The 19,296-nt window shown below is 43.2% G+C and overlaps 1 protein-coding gene across 1 annotated transcript; it reads left to right on the top strand.

Annotated features, from left to right (window-relative positions):
• The first annotated feature begins 4,012 nt into the window (after nt 1–4,012).
• Nucleotides 4,013–17,754, top strand: NQO1 (NAD(P)H quinone dehydrogenase 1). Its single transcript, XM_012742393.3, has 6 exons — nt 4,013–4,131; nt 11,244–11,408; nt 11,522–11,652; nt 14,387–14,500; nt 15,220–15,321; nt 16,205–17,754. Exons 1-6 carry the CDS (start codon nt 4,125–4,127, stop codon nt 16,508–16,510), a joined length of 825 nt encoding a protein of 274 aa, XP_012597847.1. The 5' UTR covers nt 4,013–4,124; the 3' UTR covers nt 16,511–17,754.
• Nucleotides 17,755–19,296: the final 1,542 nt, after the last annotated feature.

Here is a 19,296-nt window from a genome sequence, read left to right as displayed (position 1 = left end):
TCAGTGCCTGGATCATGAATGTTGTTTAATAAATGCTTGTGGAGTTGAGCGCATGATTCAGACCAGCCTGGGGCACATAGTCAAGAGGCAGGAAACACCTTTTCCTAATTTTTCCTTTAGCTTGCTCTTGGCAATAACAAACAAGTCCTCTGTCCCTGAAGGTGTTCACACGAAAGCTGAAGAGCTACTGACAGGGATGCAGATGACCTAGCACTGCCAACAGGGTCCCATCTGTATCTTAAGTTCTGCGATCTGGTGCCCATACTTGATTTGCTGCCTCAGATAAAATCTCTTCACAACAAATGAATGTCATTTCAAGAGAAATTTCAGTTTAACTAGTGTGTTCTAAGCCCAAGAAAGGGTGATCTAATTTAGACAATACATAATGTGACAAAATTCCAGCAGGACACACCCACACACAGGAACTGCAACCTAATGGCTTGTGTTCTGTGCAGCAGTGGTGGTGGGAGTGAGACTGGAGAGACTGGAGGACAGGAAGGGAGAGAGTCTATAGCAGAATCTTTTCTCCCCCAATACTGAGAACCTGTTTCCTCCAGGGCTACTCTGCTGCTAGGACAACAGATACCCGGGTCCCCAGACGGCCCGAGAATGGCTCTGAGCTAATGTACAAAGTCCATCATCCGCAGCTCAGAGAAAAGCAAGCGAGCTTTGGGGACTTCTCCTTGTGCAAAAAAGCAGCCACGCATGCAGACACCAGACAGGGTGCATTAGCAGTTGACTAATGAGGCTGTTTGTGTCTTTCACCAGGAGGGAGAATGGGGGGACTCCTGGGGATTCTCCTGCTCCTGCTTTTTATTTCTAGGTAATGAAGACAATCAACAAAGCCTCCCCGCAGCTCTGTGGTCCTGGTCTGCTCCCTGGGGATATTGGGGGGGGGGGCAGTTTGAGGACACTGTTTTCAGTCCATACATAATGCCCAGTACGTACAGGCTCCTGGGTCAGAGGCCTGCTTCAGAAAAGGTCACGGGTATTGTACAATCTTGCACAGATAGCAAATGAAAGCTGGAAGGAACCTTGAAGACATGTAGCTCAAGCCCACATTTGCACAGACGAGGCAACCAGGAATCAAAGAGAAAAGCATAGGCAGTTTACTGGAGCTGGAATCAAGACTTCTGACCCCAACTCTGGTAGCAAGAAGAGGCTGGGAGGTGACTGTGCAGCCCAGTGGCCTGGGTTCAAATTCTGGACTTTACTGTTAATTAGCTGTGTAACCATGGGCAAGCCACATAACCATCTGGTGCCTCAGTTTCCTTCTCTGTAAAATGAGAGTTTTATTCCTACCTCACATCACACATAAAAAATTCACTCAAAGTGGATCATAAACCTACATATAGATCTGAAGCTATAAAACTCTTAGAAGAAAACATATGCATAAATTTTCATGACCTCCGGTTAGGCGATGATTTCTTAAATATGACACTAAAAGCACAAATGATAAAAGAAAAGTGAAAGGGGCGGCCTTGCAAAACTAACAGGAAGATACCTAATCCCACAATTTCCCCTGCAGTTCTATTTTGCATAACTTCTAAAAAGAGTTGAATGGATGGAAAAGAGATGTAAATCTCTTACAAAATTTTTTTATTTGAAAATCTGCTTTTACAGAGTTCCTGAGTAAATAGCAGGAGAATAAGCTCCAAGCCTCAAGGAGGACAAAGTCCCATGTCCTGTGATAATCCTTTCTCCAAGGAAAGGCAGGAAATCAAGCCTTGGATTTTGACATCCTTGCAGTTTTTGTTATCTACCTGCAGCCGCTTTTGTTACCAACTGACAGCCATTGCAATTTTTTTCCTTCTCTTCATCCCCCTTAAAATCAGCAAGCCAATTGGCCTCAGTACTAGCACCCCCTTCTCTTTCTTTGGGATGCCATACCCACGCCGTGTCTCTCTCCTCTGAGAAGGATAAAATAAACTTTTTTTACTTTTATATCTTAATTTCTCCATGAGAAATCTTCCTCCATCTGCACCCTGAGCACCTACTAGCCTTTCCACCCTAACACTTTCCACCCTAACACTATGTACTTTCCAATTCCCCTTGTAAGGCTGGTGGTGGGCCCCTCCCCTCCCTAGATCAAAAAGAAAAGGCTCACAGACCAGACCTGCCAAGGACAAACTGCCAGGCTCCGCTGAGAAGAATCATACCCAGATGTCCAGATAAGAAAGTTTTGGCTCCTGGATTCCGCAAATACCACCAGCCCCTCTATTTCTCAATGACCACCAAAGGTCACCCCAGCTCTTCCTGCCAAAAGTCCCTAGCACACCCCAAACAGTATAAAGGCTTGCAACCCCTCAAAATGGATGCAACTTCTCAGGCCCCTCCCTTCTTGGGACCCAAGAACCTCATCCAGGAGTGCATAATAAAGCCACATTGGCCCCACTCTTTCTCTCTGCCTGTTTCTTTCACCACTGGAAAACTTTACATTTGGTACTGAAACCTGGGAGGGGAGTATTAGCCGTCTCACTGTCCCCTCTCATGGGACCTCCACCAGTCTTAGCTGTCTCACTGTCCCCTCTCATTGGGACCTCCACCAGATGTCAGTCGGCTAATGGTCCCTCTGCCTTTGCAGTCCTAGACCAATGTGTCCATTCCAGGGTTTCTGTCCATAAAACCTTGTGCCCAAGTCAGAAATACTCCACCATAAGGATCTGAGTGTCTCGAGGATGCCAGAGCCCCTCAGTTAGTCCTTCCATCTGTAAGGATCCACAAGACCCTGAATGCCTCAGGGACGCCTGATCAACTCAGTCAGTCCTTTCCAAGGCTCAGAGCCTTCTCTCCAAGGCGTGATCGGTGACCTGGGACGCCAGCTCCCCGATCTCGTCCTTCCCTCATTGGACTAGGATACCATGGGCAGTCAACCCTCCAAAATCAAATCTAGCACGCCTCTGGGCTGTCTTTTAGCCAATCGTACAGCCCTGGGCTTCAAGCCTGATATTCAGCCCAAGCAACTCATTTTCTATTGTAACACCACCTGGCCGATGTACAAATTAGACATTGGGTCACAGTGGCCTAAATATGGGGCTTTCAATTTCAACATGTTACAAGATTTTGATAACTTTTGTCACCGAAATGGCAAATGGGAGGAGATCCCTTATGTCCACTCTTTCTCTCTCTCTCTCTCTCTCTGATTTGTAATTCTTCTGAGGGTTATCAGAAGTACAAAATTAAAGTCCTTTTTCTTTCACCTTTCCACAGTATGTCTCCCCTCCGTTCTGTAGGATGGCTTTACTACTACTTTTACTTTATAGAGATTTAAAACTTTTGCTCTGTTCAGTACCCCTAAGTAAGACTTTCTGGAAAGCCACTAGCTTTATTGAGTCTTGGCTATTCTTTGAATGCTTCCCCATGACTGCTATCTCCCACCAGCCCTGCCTTAGCCCATTGGTAACAAAACCAATTAGTTCCCCATTACCTGGCCTTAGGGAGCAGGGGTGACCCAGAGGCATGCACCCAGGGAAGTGTATTCTACCGGACCCCCAAGTGCAGGAGGCGAACCTTGCAAAGGGGGAAATGAATTCATTTTCACAGAGCAAGTCTCCCTCATGCTATCAGTCCTCCAAGTCTGGAGTCACTGTGACTCAGCACAATCTGAGCCTAAAGGACTGCAGTTGTCTGCATCCGGCTCTTTTCCGCCCCTTTCCATGCGGAGGCCCAATGAGCTTGGGCAACAGAGTCCTGCACTCTATCAGAAATTTCCTCCTTTTATCCCTAGGTAGTCTCAAGACAGAGCAGATGGGCTTGCTTCCCCGCTAGCCAGATCTCTGGGGCGCCTCCCCTACCCCTTACACACACACAGCCCTCAGGCGACTTTTCCTGACTTCCGCCCTAGCCCTCGCGTGTCATGGGGGGAGACGGGGAAGTCTTCTCCAGACTCACTCCCAGTAACTGCACCAGCACTCCAGAGTCCAGGCAGCGATCCCCGCCCTTTCTGGCTGCCCAGCTCTAGTGGGCTGGGCCAGGTAGGGTATAAAGGAGCTGGTGCTCTGCTAGTGCACTTGGGACTCCTCCCGGGTTGCAGCCGAGACACACAGCCCAGTACGTAGTCCCAGCCAGCGTCGCCCCGGCAACCAACAGCCCAGCCAATCAGCTCCCTGGATTGCGTCAGAGCCATGGCTGGTGAGTGCAGCAGAGGGCGAGTCACTCGCTTGAGGCTCCTGAGCCTTGGCTTCTATGGAGCTCTGGAGGAGGCAGTAGGGGGTTGGCCCTGAGTTTTTTTCCTTAACTCAAAACCGAAAAAGTGAAGAGAGTAGGGTCCTGAGAGAGGGCTTGACCAGACTCTGGGATAGGGGAAGCTTCTGTTTGTACCCTGGAGTCTCGGAAACCTCCTCCACCCCACCCTAGCAAACTCTGATGGTCTTTTAGGAGAGACTTGTCCTTGGAAGCAGAAATTCCCTCCAAAACAGGGGTCTGAAACTGACCGTCGAAGTCCAAATCTGACCCACTATCCATACCTCTTTTGGCCTGATAGTATTTATTTATTTTGAGACAGAGTCTCACTCTATTGCCCGGGCTAGAGTGCCATGGTGTCAGCCTAGTTCACAGCAATCTCAAAGTCCTGGGCTCAAGTCATCCTGCTGCCTCAGCCTCCCGAGTAGCTGGGACTACAGGCATGCGCCACCATGCCCAGCTAATTTTTTCTATGTTTGGTAGAGACGAGGTCTCGCTCTTGAGCTCAAATGATCCACCCGCCTCAGCCTTCTAGAGCGCTAGGATTACAGGCGTGAGTCACCGAGCCTGGCCCCAGTATTTAAACATTTTGAAATAAGTTGCTAGCATTTAAAATAAGAATAGGTGATTTCACTTAAAAATGTGGATCCCCAGCTTCTGGAGGAAAACCGGAAGATCTGGAGATTTCTGGGCTAAAGCTGAGGAAGTTGCTGTAGTTTGATGAAGAACAGACCCCGGTGCAGGCTTCCTGGCCCAGGGGACATTTTCCATTGTGGCCCTTAGATCAGGCAAACCTGACCTACTATTGAGGCCATGTCAGTGACAGAACCTTCCAATTACTGTCAACCTGGGTAGTTTAGAGGCCACCCCAATTCTATCTGATGCATAAATGACCAGCTGAGTCCTTTCCCAGAGGGCCTCATTCTGATATTGGACAACGCTAAGATTTAGAAAAGGGCAGGAGGGACAGCAAAATTCTTGCTTTTTTGTAATTTCCTTCCCTCTGAACCTAGTTCTGCCTCTGAAAACACAGGTGCACAGGCAGAATCTCATCTTACTAAGGGTGAGTGGAGGAAGAGATTGCTCTTGCAGTTGACAAACTACAATTGTCAGAATCTCTGAGGAGAGGACTGCACTGGGGATTGGAAGCCCACCTGAGGTGCTGGCAGAGAAAGTGGGGAAGGGATTTTGAAAGCTGATGAGGCTTCCTGTTTGCTTGCTAGCTGCTGCTTTTCTTTATTTCATTCTTCAGCCGCCCTGAGGCACAAGCACAGGCCTCCCCCCCAATACTAGGACAAGAACTATTTTCTGACTTTGCAATCCTACAGAATATACTGTATTTATGTGTAGCTTGAACACAAAAAGGGAGGTGGTAATGAGGGAAAATGGGAAGATTTGGGTCTTGTACAACTAGTTTTAGTCTTACCCAGCTAACCAAATTTTGAGATTAACCGAAGTGTCCCCGATATTTGTTTACAACTAACAGGTGTGTCTGGTTGGCACACACGTTCCCTTGAGGATTCAGGTGACAGCAGAGGGTCAAAGCAGAATTCAAGAAATTGATAAGAGGGCTTGCCCTTGTTACTTTCCTAGATTTTCCTTAATTGCTTATTCTCCCTGCCAAAAAGATCCATGTGGGTAATAAATCTTTTACTGTGAAATATATCTAGACATACTCCACATTAAAACAGTGAACCCCAATCCCTTTCTTTCTCTGTTAGTTTTATCTTTTTGGTCATTAAATTCTCCTGTGAAACCATGCAGTTGATAGTTTAATTTTAAAGGTTACTAAGAACTCTTGGTTTCAGATTGGACTGAGGTTGAAGGCAGAGAATAACAGGAATGTTGGAGCAATAGGTGAGGACAGAGTTCACCTCCCAGTGGACAGTCTAGAGACTTTGTCCACCAGAATTTAGGGTTCATGAAGACAGAGGTTTGTGTCTATTTTGTACATTAATGTATCCCAAGTGCCTGGAACAGTGCCTGGCACATAGTAGGTACCCAGGAAGCGGTTGTGGAAAAGCTGGGAGGATTGGTTAGTGAAAATGTTAGCATTTCAGGGGGAGAAAGAAAAATTGGCTGGTGTGGACTTAGATGGAAATGAAAAGACAGGATGATGTGGAAAGAACAAGGGCTTTCAGGGCTGGGTGCAGTGGTTCACGCCTATAATCCTAGCACTCTGGAGGCCGAGGTGGGCAGATGGCTCAGGGTCAGGGAGTTCAAAACCAGCCTGAGCAAGAGCGAGACCCCGTCTCTACTAAAAATAGAAAGAAATTAATTAGTCAACTAAAAATATATAGAAAAAATTAGCCAGGCATGGTGGCGCATGCCTGTAGTCCCAGCTACTGGGAAGGCTGAGGCAGGAGGATCACTTGAGCCCAGGAGTTTGAGGTTGCTGTGAGCTAGGCTGACGCCACTGCACTCTAGCCCAAGCAAGAGAATGCGACTCTTGTCTCAAAAAAAAAAAAAAAAACAAAACAAAAACAGGACAAGGGCTTTCAGGAACACAGAGAAGTGATAAACTGGGGGGATATTTCAAAAGGACTGAGATCTGAAAGTGAACCAGTGCTTAGAAAGAGACACATTAACATAACAAAGACGTGCTGAGCTATGTTAGCTGTGTTTGCTTCAATGACATATACTCATCTAATGACGTACATGACAAGCAGAAATGCATGTTAAACTGGGGGTACTGAGAATCAGCCCATTTGTCTTTCAAGACTCAGCTCAAATGGCAGCTCCTCAGAAGGGCCTTCCTACTCAGCCAGCCGTGAAGCTAACAGTTTTCCTCTGTGGAACATTGTCCCTTACCTCTCCTATCAAGCTAATGCCATTGTACCCTGAAAAGGTTCTTTGTGTATGTGTCTTATCATCTCTCTTAGGGTAAATTCTGAGAAAGTCTAACTCCTCCCAGGTCACCAGGTCATGTGGCTTAGCTACTTAAGGGGCAGGAAGGGGAAATGAACCCTCCAAGTGTAGAAAACTTAATTTTGTCCATGAAAAGTGATGTGGAAACTAGTGACACAAGATTAGTACTTTTGGGTAGTAAGTCTTCTCCTGATTTACCCTTTCCCTCTAACAAATAAGCACAAATAAATAAATAAGCACAATTAAATTCATTTAATTGTAAATGAATGTTCTGTTAATTGCCTATTCAGAACCTTTGACCATTTTTCTTTTTTTTTTTTTTTTTTTGAGACAGAGTCTCGCTTGTTGCCCAGGCTACAGTGAGTGCCGTGGTGTCAGCCTAGCTCACAGCAACCTCTCAAACTCCTGGGCTCAAGTAATCCTTCTGCCTCAGCCTCCCGAGTAGCTGGGACTACAGGCATGTGCCACCATGCCCAGCTAATTTTTATATATATATATTAGTTGGCCAATTAATTTCTTTCTATTTATAGTAGAGACGGGGTCTCGCTCTTGCTCACGCTGGTTTCGAACTCCTGACCTCAAGCAATCCGCCCACCTCGGCCTCCCAGAGTGCTAGGATTACAGGCGTGAGCCACCGCGCCCGGCCTGACCATTTTTCTGTAGAGTTGTTTTTAGGAATCTATTCTAGGTACTACACTTCTGTTGGTTATATTTATTGCAAATATACTTGTTTGCGTTTTGCCTTATTTAAACATTTTTAAGGTCAAGCATGCCTATAGCTATTAGATGGTGAGCTTGAAAGAGCAAGAGATGGATATCCAAGACTTGCTAATTTTCTGTGAAGTGCCTTTATTGTTTTACTACTTAGGAAATGCTTATAAATATTGATGAGAAGTCAAAAGACTAAAAACTGTCAAAGCAGCATTCAGTAAACCTTGATAAGACTAATGCCATGGTAAATCACAAAGAAAATGCATTCTGGCCTTGAAAGTAAATTTTAAAATAATGCTTGTCAGAGCTTAATATGCTCACATTTCTCTCAACTGTGTTAAATCCATATAAGAAAAGGGTAGGAATTTGTTAAGGCAGTCTCAGGAATTCGTTTTCCCTTCCCCAGGCCATCCAAAATAATAATATTTTAAAACTATTCCAGCTTCACCACTTACTATGCAAACTTGGACAATTTGCTGAACTTTTCTGTGCCTCAGTTTTCTTATCTGTAACATGGGGATACTAATTGCATTTACCTCATAGGATTGTGTCTTAGTCCATTTTGTGCTACTATAACAATACCTGGGACTGGCTAATTTATAATATGGAAAAACTTATTTCTCACAGTTCTGGAGGCTGGGAAGTCCAAGATCAAAGCGCTGGCAGGTTTGGTTGTCCAGTAAGAGCTGCATCTTCTGAAGGGGAGAAACATTGTTTCCTCTGGTGGCGGAAGGTGAAGGCAGAAGAAAGGCAAATGGGCCAAGTGCCACTTCCATAAGGGTATTAAACACATGAAGGAGGGAGGAGCCCTCATAGCCTAATCACTTCTTAAAGGCTCCATCTCTTAATACTATCACATTGGCGACACCTGAATTTTGGAAGGGAAACATTCAAAACATCAGGGGGTTGTTGTGACAAAGGAAAAAGAATGTAAAGTTCCCAAAGCAGTGCCTCACACTTAATAAGTACCCATTAAATGCTGTTTTTGCAAACATAAAGCATGTTTGTTCTAACAACTTTATTAAACAAAAGAGCCACTGCACCAGGCCAGGTGCAGTGGCTCATGCCTGTAATACTACCAATATGGGAGGCCAAGGCAGGAGGATTGCTTGGGCCCAGGAGTTTGAGACCAGCCTGAGCAATAGCAAGACCCCATGTCTACAAAAAATAAAAAATTAACTGGGCATGGTGGTGTGCATCTGTAGTCCCAGCTACTCAGGAGTCTGAGGCAGAAGGATTACTCAAGCCCAGGTTGCAGTGAGCTATGATGATGATACTGCACTCCAGCTTGGGTGACAGAGCAAGACCCTATCTCAAAAAAAAAAAAAAAAAAAAAAAAAGAGGTCGAAGAAAAAGTTGACCTTTTTTTTCTGCCTCTATCCCTTTGTCATTTCCTACTTAAGAAAACTATTAATAGTTAAATGTGATCATTCCACATTTTTTCCCATACCAATATACTGCAAATCTACATACAAAAATACACAGGGTTTTTTTACTTCCTTCCCTCTCCCTCCCCATCTTTCTCCTTTCTTTTAAATAAAAACAGCTTCACACTCAGTATCAGTTAACAATATATCACGGATATCTGTCTGGATCACTCTACATAGTTAACTCATTCTGTTAACAGCATAATTTGCTGTAGTACAGATGTAGCCATAATTTATTCAAATGTTCCCCATAAATAGACAATCAGGGTATGTCTGATTTTTGCCAATGAAAAGAATGGTGCAGTACACATCCTTGCTCCTATATCCTAAAGCTTTTAATCTGTAGAATAGATTCCCTCAAATTGGAGAGCAAGATCAAAGATTTTTTTTTTTGAGACAGAGTTTCACTCTGTTGCCCGGGCTAGAGTGCCATGGCGTCAGCCTAGCTCACAGCAACCTCAAACTCCTGGGCTCAAGCAATCCTTCTGCCTCAGCCTCCCGAGTAGCTGGGACTACAGGCATGTGCCACCATGCCCGGCTAGTTTTTCATATATATATTTATAGTTATATATTTATATTTTTTATAAATATATATTTAGTTACATATTTTTAGTTGTGCAGCTAAGAGGCTCTCGCTCTTGCTCAGGATGGTCTTGAACTCCTGAGCTCAAAGGATCCTCCCACCTCAGCCTCCCAGAGTGCTAGGATTACAGGCATGAGCCACCATGCCCTGCCAAGATCAAAGATTTATATGTCTTTAAAATTTTAAGAGACTCACCCTGATTACTTTCCCTAAAGGTTGAGGCAATTCATATTCCTCCCAGTAATGTACCAGTTTTCCTACAATCTTAATAGCCCTCAATGTTATTTATCTTAATTTTTTTGCCAGTCTCAATGGGTAAATAGCTCATTTTAATTTGCTTTTCCTAACAGGCCAGGCAGAGCATCTTTTCATTTGTTTGTTGCTATTTGCATTTCCTCTCTGTGAACAGTCCTTTCAGACCCTTGACCCACTTTTCTATTGCATTGTCTGTCTTTTTCTAATTATTTGTGGGCATTCTTTGGGATTTTAACTCTTGGTGATAAGAGGTGCAGAGTTCTCCTATTGGGTTGCCTTTTGACTTTGTTTATGTGACTTTTGCTCAACAAAATTTTTTTTATCTTTATGTGGCTTTCTCTCTGTCAAGCTTTTCCTTCATGGTTTCTGAATCTCTAGTCTTTCTTAAAAAGTATTCTCTACCCTGAAGTTATACAAATTCTACCTTTCCTCCCCTTTTAATTCTTTTCATTAAAGGAATTTAGATCTTTAATCTGCCTAGAAATTATTGCTATATGTGGTATGTTAGTGGGGTAATTATAAACAAAAACTCTTTGGTGAATACAATAGACACACTGAAAAGTGCACAATTCTAGGTGGATTTTCACAAACTGAAAATTTGTGTATTCACTCAGATCAAGAAACAGAATGTTGCCAGCACCCCAAAAGTCCCTTTTGTTCCTTTCTAGTCACTACCTGCAAATACCACTCACTATACTGACTTCTAATACCTAGGCAAGTTGAGTATCCCTTATCTGAAACACTTGGGAACAGAAGTGTTTTGGCTTTTAGATTTCTTCAGATTTTGGAAAATTCACATTCTTCTTCCAAGTTGAGCATCCCAAATCTGAAAATCTGCAAACTGAAATGCCACAACGAGCATTTCCTATGAGGGTCATGTTGACACTTAAAAAATGTCAAATTTTGGAGCATTTCAGATTTTGGATTTTCAGATTTGAGATGTTCAACCTGGAAGCGTTTTCTGAGAAAATCATTTTATTTTTGTGCAGGTGGCTAATTAAATATGCCAACACCATTTATTAAATCAGCCACTGATTTAAATCCTTCTTTTAATCTTTGGTACTTCTAAGGAGAAAATATATTTCTGGTGGCAGGGGATGGATTGCATAACAAATGTCTAAGAAAGCTGCCCCTTCCATTCCAGATCCCAGTTCCCCTGTAGCTGCAGCTTTGGTGGTTGGTAACGGGTTTTCTCCACATGCCTTGTGTCTCAATAGCCAGAAAAGCACTGATCGTACTGGCTCACTCAGAAAAGACGTCCTTCAACTATGCTATGAAGGAGGCTGCTGTAGAGGCTTTGAAGAGGAAAGGATGGGAGGTGGCCGTGTCGGACCTCTATGCCATGAACTTCAATCCCATCATTTCCAGGAAGGACATCACAGGTGGGATCCCGGCCTTCCTCCTTTAATTACTTCTTTGTGGATCTCCTTGCCTGTGGATTCTCTGGCCCAGCCTTGGCCCCTCTGACCTCAGCCTCTTTTTTCCCTCTCTGCAGGTAAACTGAAGGACCCTACAAACTTTCAGTATACTGTGGAGTCTGTTCTAGCTTATAAAGAAGGTCGTCTGAGCCCTGATATTGTGGCTGAACAAAAGAAGCTGGAAGCTGCAGACCTTGTGATATTTCAGGTATATTTCAGACATCAGAAGGGGTGTCAGGGACACTTGAGTTCCTTATTGTCATACCTCTCACCTAATTAGCTATGGGATCTTAGAACAGTCACCCACTTTGCTTTATTCTTTGTAAATAAGGGTGATTACTTCAAAGGTGCAGAATTACACAACTTTACAGATATTGTGAATCTGGATGTATTACTCTTTACATATATGAATGTAACTACAAAGATGATATATAAGCCTTTAGCTTGTTTTCCCCCGTGTGCCTAATCTTCCTTCCAATTAGTCAATTCTGGTGGACTGTTTCTTTCAAAATTTGCACTTCTCCCCCTTTCTTCGTAAGAATCCCAAATAGTTTGTGGAGTGATACATGGGACATTGATTTTTCTGCTGAAGGGGGCTTTGTTTTTAGTTTTTGTGAGACAGGGTCTTATTCTGTTGCTTGGGCTAGAGTGTGGTGGTGTTATCATTATAGCTCACTGCAACCTCACACTCCCAAGCTCAAACCATCCTCCTGTCTCAGCCTCCTGAGTAGCTGGGACTACAGGTGTGCACTACCACACTTAGCTAATTTTTATATTTTTTGGAGAGACAGGGTCTTGCTACATTGCTCGGGATGGTCTCAGATTCCTGGCCTCACAGGATCCTCCCATCTTGGCCTCCCAGAGTGCCAGGATCACAGGCATGAGCCACTGCACCAAGACTTGAAGGGGGCTTCAAAACCCTGTTGAATGTGTTCTGGAAGCAAACCATGGCCTTTCTTCTCTGGGAAAGCTGCCTTACTGTTTAGCAGACAATACTGGGATTGTGTGGGCGTCTTGTTAGTCATCTTTCTTGTAAATGCCAGACTGTACTCAATGATTTTGCTTTTACCAATTCCAACCAGCCTTTTGATATGTAACATGGTGTGTATATGACACTGGAAATTCCACAAAGAGGGTGGTACTAGCTGTGGTGTTTGCAATTAATTAAATCAGCTGCAAAGCATCCAATCCTTAAAGTCCTTTATTTTATTGTCAGACTTGTTGCTATGAAGTAAAGCCACATGCCATTAGCCAGTGCCCCAAAGGATGCCTTTTTTTTCTTAAAGACAGGGTCTTGTTCTGTCACCAAGGCTGGAGTGTAGTGGCATCATCACAGCTTACTGCAAGTTCAAACTCCTGAGTTCAAGCAGTCTTCCTGCCTCAGCTTCCCAAGTAGCTGGGACTATAGCTGTGCACTACCATGCCTGGTTAACTTTTTTATTTTTTGTAGACACGGGGTCTTGCTATGTTGCTTAGGCTGGTCTTGAACTCCTGGCCTCAAGCAATCCTCTTGCCTTGGCCTCCCTAAGTGCTAGGATTATAGGCATGAGCCACTGCATCCAGCCTACTTATCCCCTTTTCTGTAGGTCTAGGTATATTCATGCCTTTCAAATATTGGAGAGAGCTATTAAGTCTTACAAATTCCTTCGTCTAGTTTTCTTCCTCTGGACACATTCCACTTGTCATAGCTTTTAAATCATGAATCGAAGATAAGAAGAAATACTGGTATAGTTCTTACTCTGCTTCTATCAGGATAAGAGGTCAAACAAGACTTTCTCATGGGAATTCCCTGATAAACCTTAGTTACATTGTTTCCATTTTTGAGTGGCTTTGTTTATTCTAAATGATAGGATTTTATATCTGTGACCACAAGGGATAGTCATATTTTTTTTTTTTTTTTTTTGAGACAGAGTCTCGCTTTGTTGCCCAGGCTAGAGTGAGTGCCGTGGCGTCAGCCTAGCTCACAGCAACCTCAAACTCCTGAACTCAAGCAATCCTTCTGCCTCAGCCTCCCGAGTAGCTGGGACTACAGGCATTCGCCACCATGCCCGGCTAATTTTTTGTATATATATTAGTTGGCCAATTAATTTCCTTCTATTTTATAGTAGAGACGGGGTCTCGCTCTGGCTCAGGCTGGTTTCGAACTCCTGACCTCGAGCAATCCGCCCGCCTCGGCCTCCCAGAGAGCTAGGATTACAGGCGTGAGCCACCGCGCCCGGCCAGTCATATTTTTTGATACCACACCTATTAAGCAACCTCTTGGGAAAATGTTGATTTGGGCATCACACACTGAAGCAGACATTGTCTGCCATCCTTGCTATTTAGACTTCACTGCCAAATGTGATTTCATACACACAAATCTTATTTGCATGTGCCTTAATTCAGACCCACCCAATATGTGTATTTTTAGGCAGAAAGAGGAAAGTGTCAAATTTGTTGACTAAGGACAATAATTTTCTGCTTCTTTTTTTTTTTTTAAACAGAGTCTCACTCTGTTGCCCAGGCTAGAGTGCTGTGGCATCAGCCTAGCTCACAGCAACCTCAGACTACTGGGCTCAAGCAATCCTCCTGCCTCAGCCTCCCAAGTAGCTGGGACTACAGGCATGCGCCACCATGCCCGGCTAATTTTTTCTATATATTTTTAATTGGCCAATTAATTTCTTTTCTATTTATAGTAGAGACAGGTCTCATTCTTGCTTAGGCTGGTTTCGAACTCCTGACCTTGAGCAATCCGCTCGCCTCAGCCTCCCAGAGAGCTAGGATTACAGGCGTCAGCCACCTCGCTCCGCCTTCTCTTTTCTTAAATATGCTAACTCCTTCAGAAGAAATGACAACAGCCTGATGAAAGGTTCCTCCACTGTGAGCAGCAGCTAAGTACCCTGAGCTGCCTTCTGTGCTGGGGTGTCCCTGATCTGATCTTTTTGATGTCTTCTGTCGCACAGTTCCCACTGCAATGGTTTGGAGTCCCTGCCATTCTGAAAGGCTGGTTTGAGCGAGTGCTGGTAGCAGAGTTTGCCTACACGTACGCTGCCATGTATGACAAGGGACCTTTTCGGGTAGGTGGATGGCTTTGAGTTTCCTAACAGCTGGCTTGTGGGTAGAGTCTTTCCTGATGCAGAGTTTCGAGGACAGTTAGATGCTTTAGATGCTAAGCTCAGGGTCCAGGTACTTTGGGAGAGAAGTATGATAAAGTTTTCACAGATGAAGTGACATGATGGATTTGTTTTAAAATACTCCAGAAAAAAAGGGGGTCTTGAGCATTGGATAAAACTAGAATGGCAAAATATTGAGAGGTGAAACTGGGTGACAGATGCATTGTTATATTATTTTTTTCTTTTATAAATATTGGAAATTTTCCATAATAAAAATAAAGTCTGTCTTAATTTTTTGGAGACCCAAATACTGCACAAGAAACACTTTGAGACCTTCTAGATTAGCCTTATCCTACACCATGCCTAGACACATTGGGAGACATATAAAAAGGACAAATAACTCTACCAGGGTAGCTGGCAGGCAACATTGATTTTGGGTATTGTGACAGCCTTGCCTTAACTGGCCACATGCAGAAGTATGGAATCCTTGGCTGCCCCAGGCTCCCTGACTGTGGACCATGTAGGCTGGTACTTCTGCAGAATCATACTGTGTAGCTCAGAGGAGCCAAGGTATGAAGTAATATACGCAGCAAATAGGGTGGACTTGTGTGTTCTTTTCCCTGGGGCTGTTTCATTAACTTCTTGTCACCAAGGGGATGTTGTTTTTTTCTTTTCTTTTTCAGAATAAAAAGACACTGCTTTCCATCACCACTGGTGGCGGTGGCTCCATGTACTCTCTGCAGGGTGTCCATGGGGACATGAATATCATTCTCTGGCCAATTCAGGTACCTCAGTTTCAACGAACCTCCAGGGGAATTCATTAATTGAACTTTTTATGGGGTCCCAAACCTCAAGACAGCATTGAAAACAGATCTGAGGCGTGAAGATGAAAGCACAGTAATGATTCAGAACTATGGGGAGCTTCTTTTAGGAACTTGCCTATCTTCCCAGGCATCTGTGCTTATAGAATATACCCACGTGTGCATATGTTCACATACCATTCTCTCTAACCAAGCACTAGTATGGTTGACCCTCCGTTTGTACAGCCACAGGTCCTGGTTCTCTCCAGATGGCTGACATCTCCTCTCTCCAATCTTCCCGTTCTTCTCCAAGTTGCTGCTACAGTCTCACAGACTATTAGAGGCTAAGACAATTTAAGAAATTATCTAGTCCAGCCAGTTTAGAGGTGAATAAAACTATAGCTGGCAATCATTGGACTTTCAGGAGAATCTCTTTTAAGGAAGGGGGTTGGAGAGAAGAGCAAATGAGGTGGCCGCCTGTAAGAGTCACACATAAGGTTCATATAGTTATATGGACAGGTGGAGAAATGCCCATATCCATGCCTTGGCAAAAAAGTCAGCTGCCAAGAAGTTGAAATTCTCCCTAATGTAATATTAATAGAAGTTTCACGCACTCTTGGCAGAGGATTCAGGTTGGCACAGTTTCAAGGTTTAATTCATTTAAAGAAGAGCACAGCTGAATAAGCTAAAATAGGTAACAGCTAGGTAGAGAGAGCAGAAGATGAGAGCTTTGAACTGTTTCTCCAGGGTACCTAAGGCTTCCTTATTGGAGTGTCTTATTGGAAAGCCCAGACCGACTTTTGTTGTTTACAGTACAAACTGCACAGGATCAGCTCTGTGACTTCACTCTGTGTTTGTGTATCCCCAGAGTGGTACTCTGCATTTCTGCGGCTTCCAAGTCTTAGAACCTCAACTGACATACAGCATCGGGCACACTCCAGCAGATGCCCGAATTCAGATCCTAGAAGGATGGAAGAAACGTCTGGAGAATATCTGGGATGAGACACCGCTGTATTTTGCTCCAAGCAGCCTTTTTGACCTAAACTTCCAGGCAGGGTTCTTAATGAAAAAAGAGGTACAGGAAGAACAGAAAAATAAAAAATTTGGCCTTTCTGTGGGCCATCACTTGGGCAAGTCCATCCCAACTGACAACCAGATCAAAGCTAGAAAATAAAATTCACAAGACTTGATTTCCTTCTAATATGCAGTCAAATCTGGGTATCTTTTTAGGCTTCCTTGACTTGCTTTAGTTTTTAAGATTTGGGTTTTTCTTTTTCCACAAGGAATGAATAGGAGAGGGAATAGACTGTTTTCATACATTTTGGGGCATTTTTATTATTAAACATAACTGGTGATTCTTATGATTTGCTGTCATGGCATGTAACCAAAATTTGGCTTGGGCTCAAGAGGCCACTTAGGGAAAGGTGTAGAAAGATGCTGGAATATATTCTTTAAGGGCACCAATATAATTTAATTCCTCTTCTTAGGGCTAAATTTTTAGGTCAAAATCTGGCTAGATAGGATTCAACTCTCCAATGATCTATTTCTTTTAATTAACTCTCTGTAGTTTCTGGCAAGAGGGAATTGCTGAGAGAAAGAAATGACTGAATCTATCTGACCTAAGGGACTTGTTTAGTAGTTAGTAATCTAATGCTTGTTTATGGTACATATTGGTTTCAATTACTACACAGTGACTAATATGCCTAATACAAGTATTACTCTTCTTTCAACTTTTATTGTTTGTACACAGTACACAGATACCTTGAAAGGAATACCTAATAAATCTCTTCTTCACCTCAATCTTCTACTTGAATGTTTGCAGAAATAAACTAACACATCCACACCCCACATCTAGTACCTTCAATACTGAAAAACAATCTTCCACAAAAAATTCTTTATTTCTGATCTATACAAACTTTTGGAACGTTGGTTTCTGTATCATTGCTGGACCGATGACTTTCAAGGATGTGTTTTGGTCCCACGGCATTTGGGATAAAATTGTAAATCTAGAGTTTTATTAACTTTGGTGAACAATTTTGGCATGATACTCTAATTTCTATTTAAATTCTTAAAGTGCATCTCTTCCTACTGTTAGCATAATTCAGGTAGAATATAATAAAAGACTGCCCTCTTGTGGTGCATTGGCAGAAAATAAGAGAAATGATGCAAAACAAGGTTGCCTGAAAAATGGGAAACAGCCTCTTATCTGCCAAGAGAATGATGGCATCAGGCCGGGTTGGAGAACTGCATTTACCAGACGCCAATAGCACTGGATATTTTCACTAGACGATATCCACAATAGCAGATGGCTGGGTGTTTCAGTTTGAAAATATTTTCTGTGGCCTTCATCTTCACTGCAATTTTGTATAAAATTTCTTAAAGTTCCAAATTAAATAAATAAAATTCATTTCTACAAAACTCCCACTTTCATTGATATCAGTGACGCAAATGATAGAGGCATTCAGGCAAAAGTGGGATCTAGTACAAGATGGGATCAGAGGATTCAATAATAAATTACGGCCAGAAGCCCATAAAGTGATGTGGCTTGAGAACTCACCCAACAGAGGTGCTTTCTAACTAACGGTAATGGAACAACCTATTCAGATCTTCTCAGGGAATTTAAGAGACATTTAAAAGAGCCAGGAAAGAATGGTGTAGAAATCAAGAAAAATAAGACAATGCTGCAAATACATGGTATGAGACCAGTATTTATTCTGATTTATCCAATCAATGGGTCAGGCACTCCTAGGAATTGGGGACATAGCAGTGAACAAAACAAAGTACCTGTCCTGATCCTGATACAGTTTGTGTTCTCATGAAGAACAGTAGTTAAATGACAACTGTCAGGTGGTGATAAATGCCAGGAAGAAGAAGCGCATTCTTCCTCATCTTAGCAAATAGAATCTCTTCTTCCAAAACACCTTTGGGGGCCGGGCGCAGTGGCTCACGCCTGTAATCCTAGTACTCTGGGAGGCCGAGGAAGGAGGATCGCTCAAGGTCAGGAGCTTGAAACCAGCATGGGCAAGAATGAGACCCCATCTCTACTAAAAATAGAAATTAATTGGCCAACAAAAAAAAAAAAAAAGAAAAAAAAATATATAGAGAGAAAATGAGCTGGGCAAGGTGGTGCATACCTGTAGTCCCAGCTACTCAGGAAGCTGTGGCAGGAGGATCGCTTGAGCCCAGGAGTTTGAGGTTGCTGTGAGCTAGGCTGACGACGTCACAGTACTCTAGCCTGGCCAACAGAGTGAGACTCTGTCTCAAAAAAAACCAAACAAAAACTGCCTTTGGGATTTGGGGCCTGACTTACATCAGGAAGAATTTGTAAAGAGTATTTGGGGCAGGAGTGGAGAATAGGAAGGGTAAAATCAGAATTTGGCTTCAGACATGTTATGTTTGAGATGTCATTTAAGATAGCCAGATATCAAGAAGGCAGTTGGATACTAAGAGCCTGGAGTCAAGGGAGAATCTATGGCCACAGATACACATTTGGGAATCTGCAACATATAGATGGTATTTAAAACAATGACACTGGATGAGATCACGTAGGAGTTATAATAGAGACGAGATTTGATGATTGACCTCTGGGTATCAAATACTACTGAGAACGCAAGTAAGATGAAGCCTGGGAATTGATCATTGGCCTTGGAGGTCAATTGGCCTGTGGAGGTCATTCACTGGTAATTTTAATAAGCACTATTTCAGTAGAGTGGTGTGATGAAAGCCTGATTAGAATAAGTTCAAGAAAGATTGGAAGGAGAGCAAGTAGAAATAGTGTGGAGGGGGATATTGTATGATCAAAGAAAATTACATGATTTTTAAAGAGATAAGAGACATTACAACAAATTTATATACCAATGGAAATAATTCACAGAGAAAAACTTTTGATGCTGAGGGGAACATATCTTTGAAAAAACAAAATGAGGCCGGGCGCGGTGGCTCACGCCTGTAATCCTAGCT

Source organism: Microcebus murinus, chromosome 20 (genome assembly GCF_040939455.1).
Source record: "Microcebus murinus isolate Inina chromosome 20, M.murinus_Inina_mat1.0, whole genome shotgun sequence".
Classification (NCBI taxonomy): domain Eukaryota; kingdom Metazoa; phylum Chordata; class Mammalia; order Primates; family Cheirogaleidae; genus Microcebus; species Microcebus murinus.
This window is presented reverse-complemented; position numbering and strand designations above follow the sequence as displayed.

Coding starts and splice junctions, on each gene's coding strand:
- NQO1 (XM_012742393.3), top strand. Junction 14,501..15,219: donor ATGACAAGGGACCTTTTCGG/GTAGGTGGATGG, acceptor TTTCTTTTTCAG/AATAAAAAGACACTGCTTTC. Junction 15,322..16,204: donor TCATTCTCTGGCCAATTCAG/GTACCTCAGTTT, acceptor GTGTATCCCCAG/AGTGGTACTCTGCATTTCTG.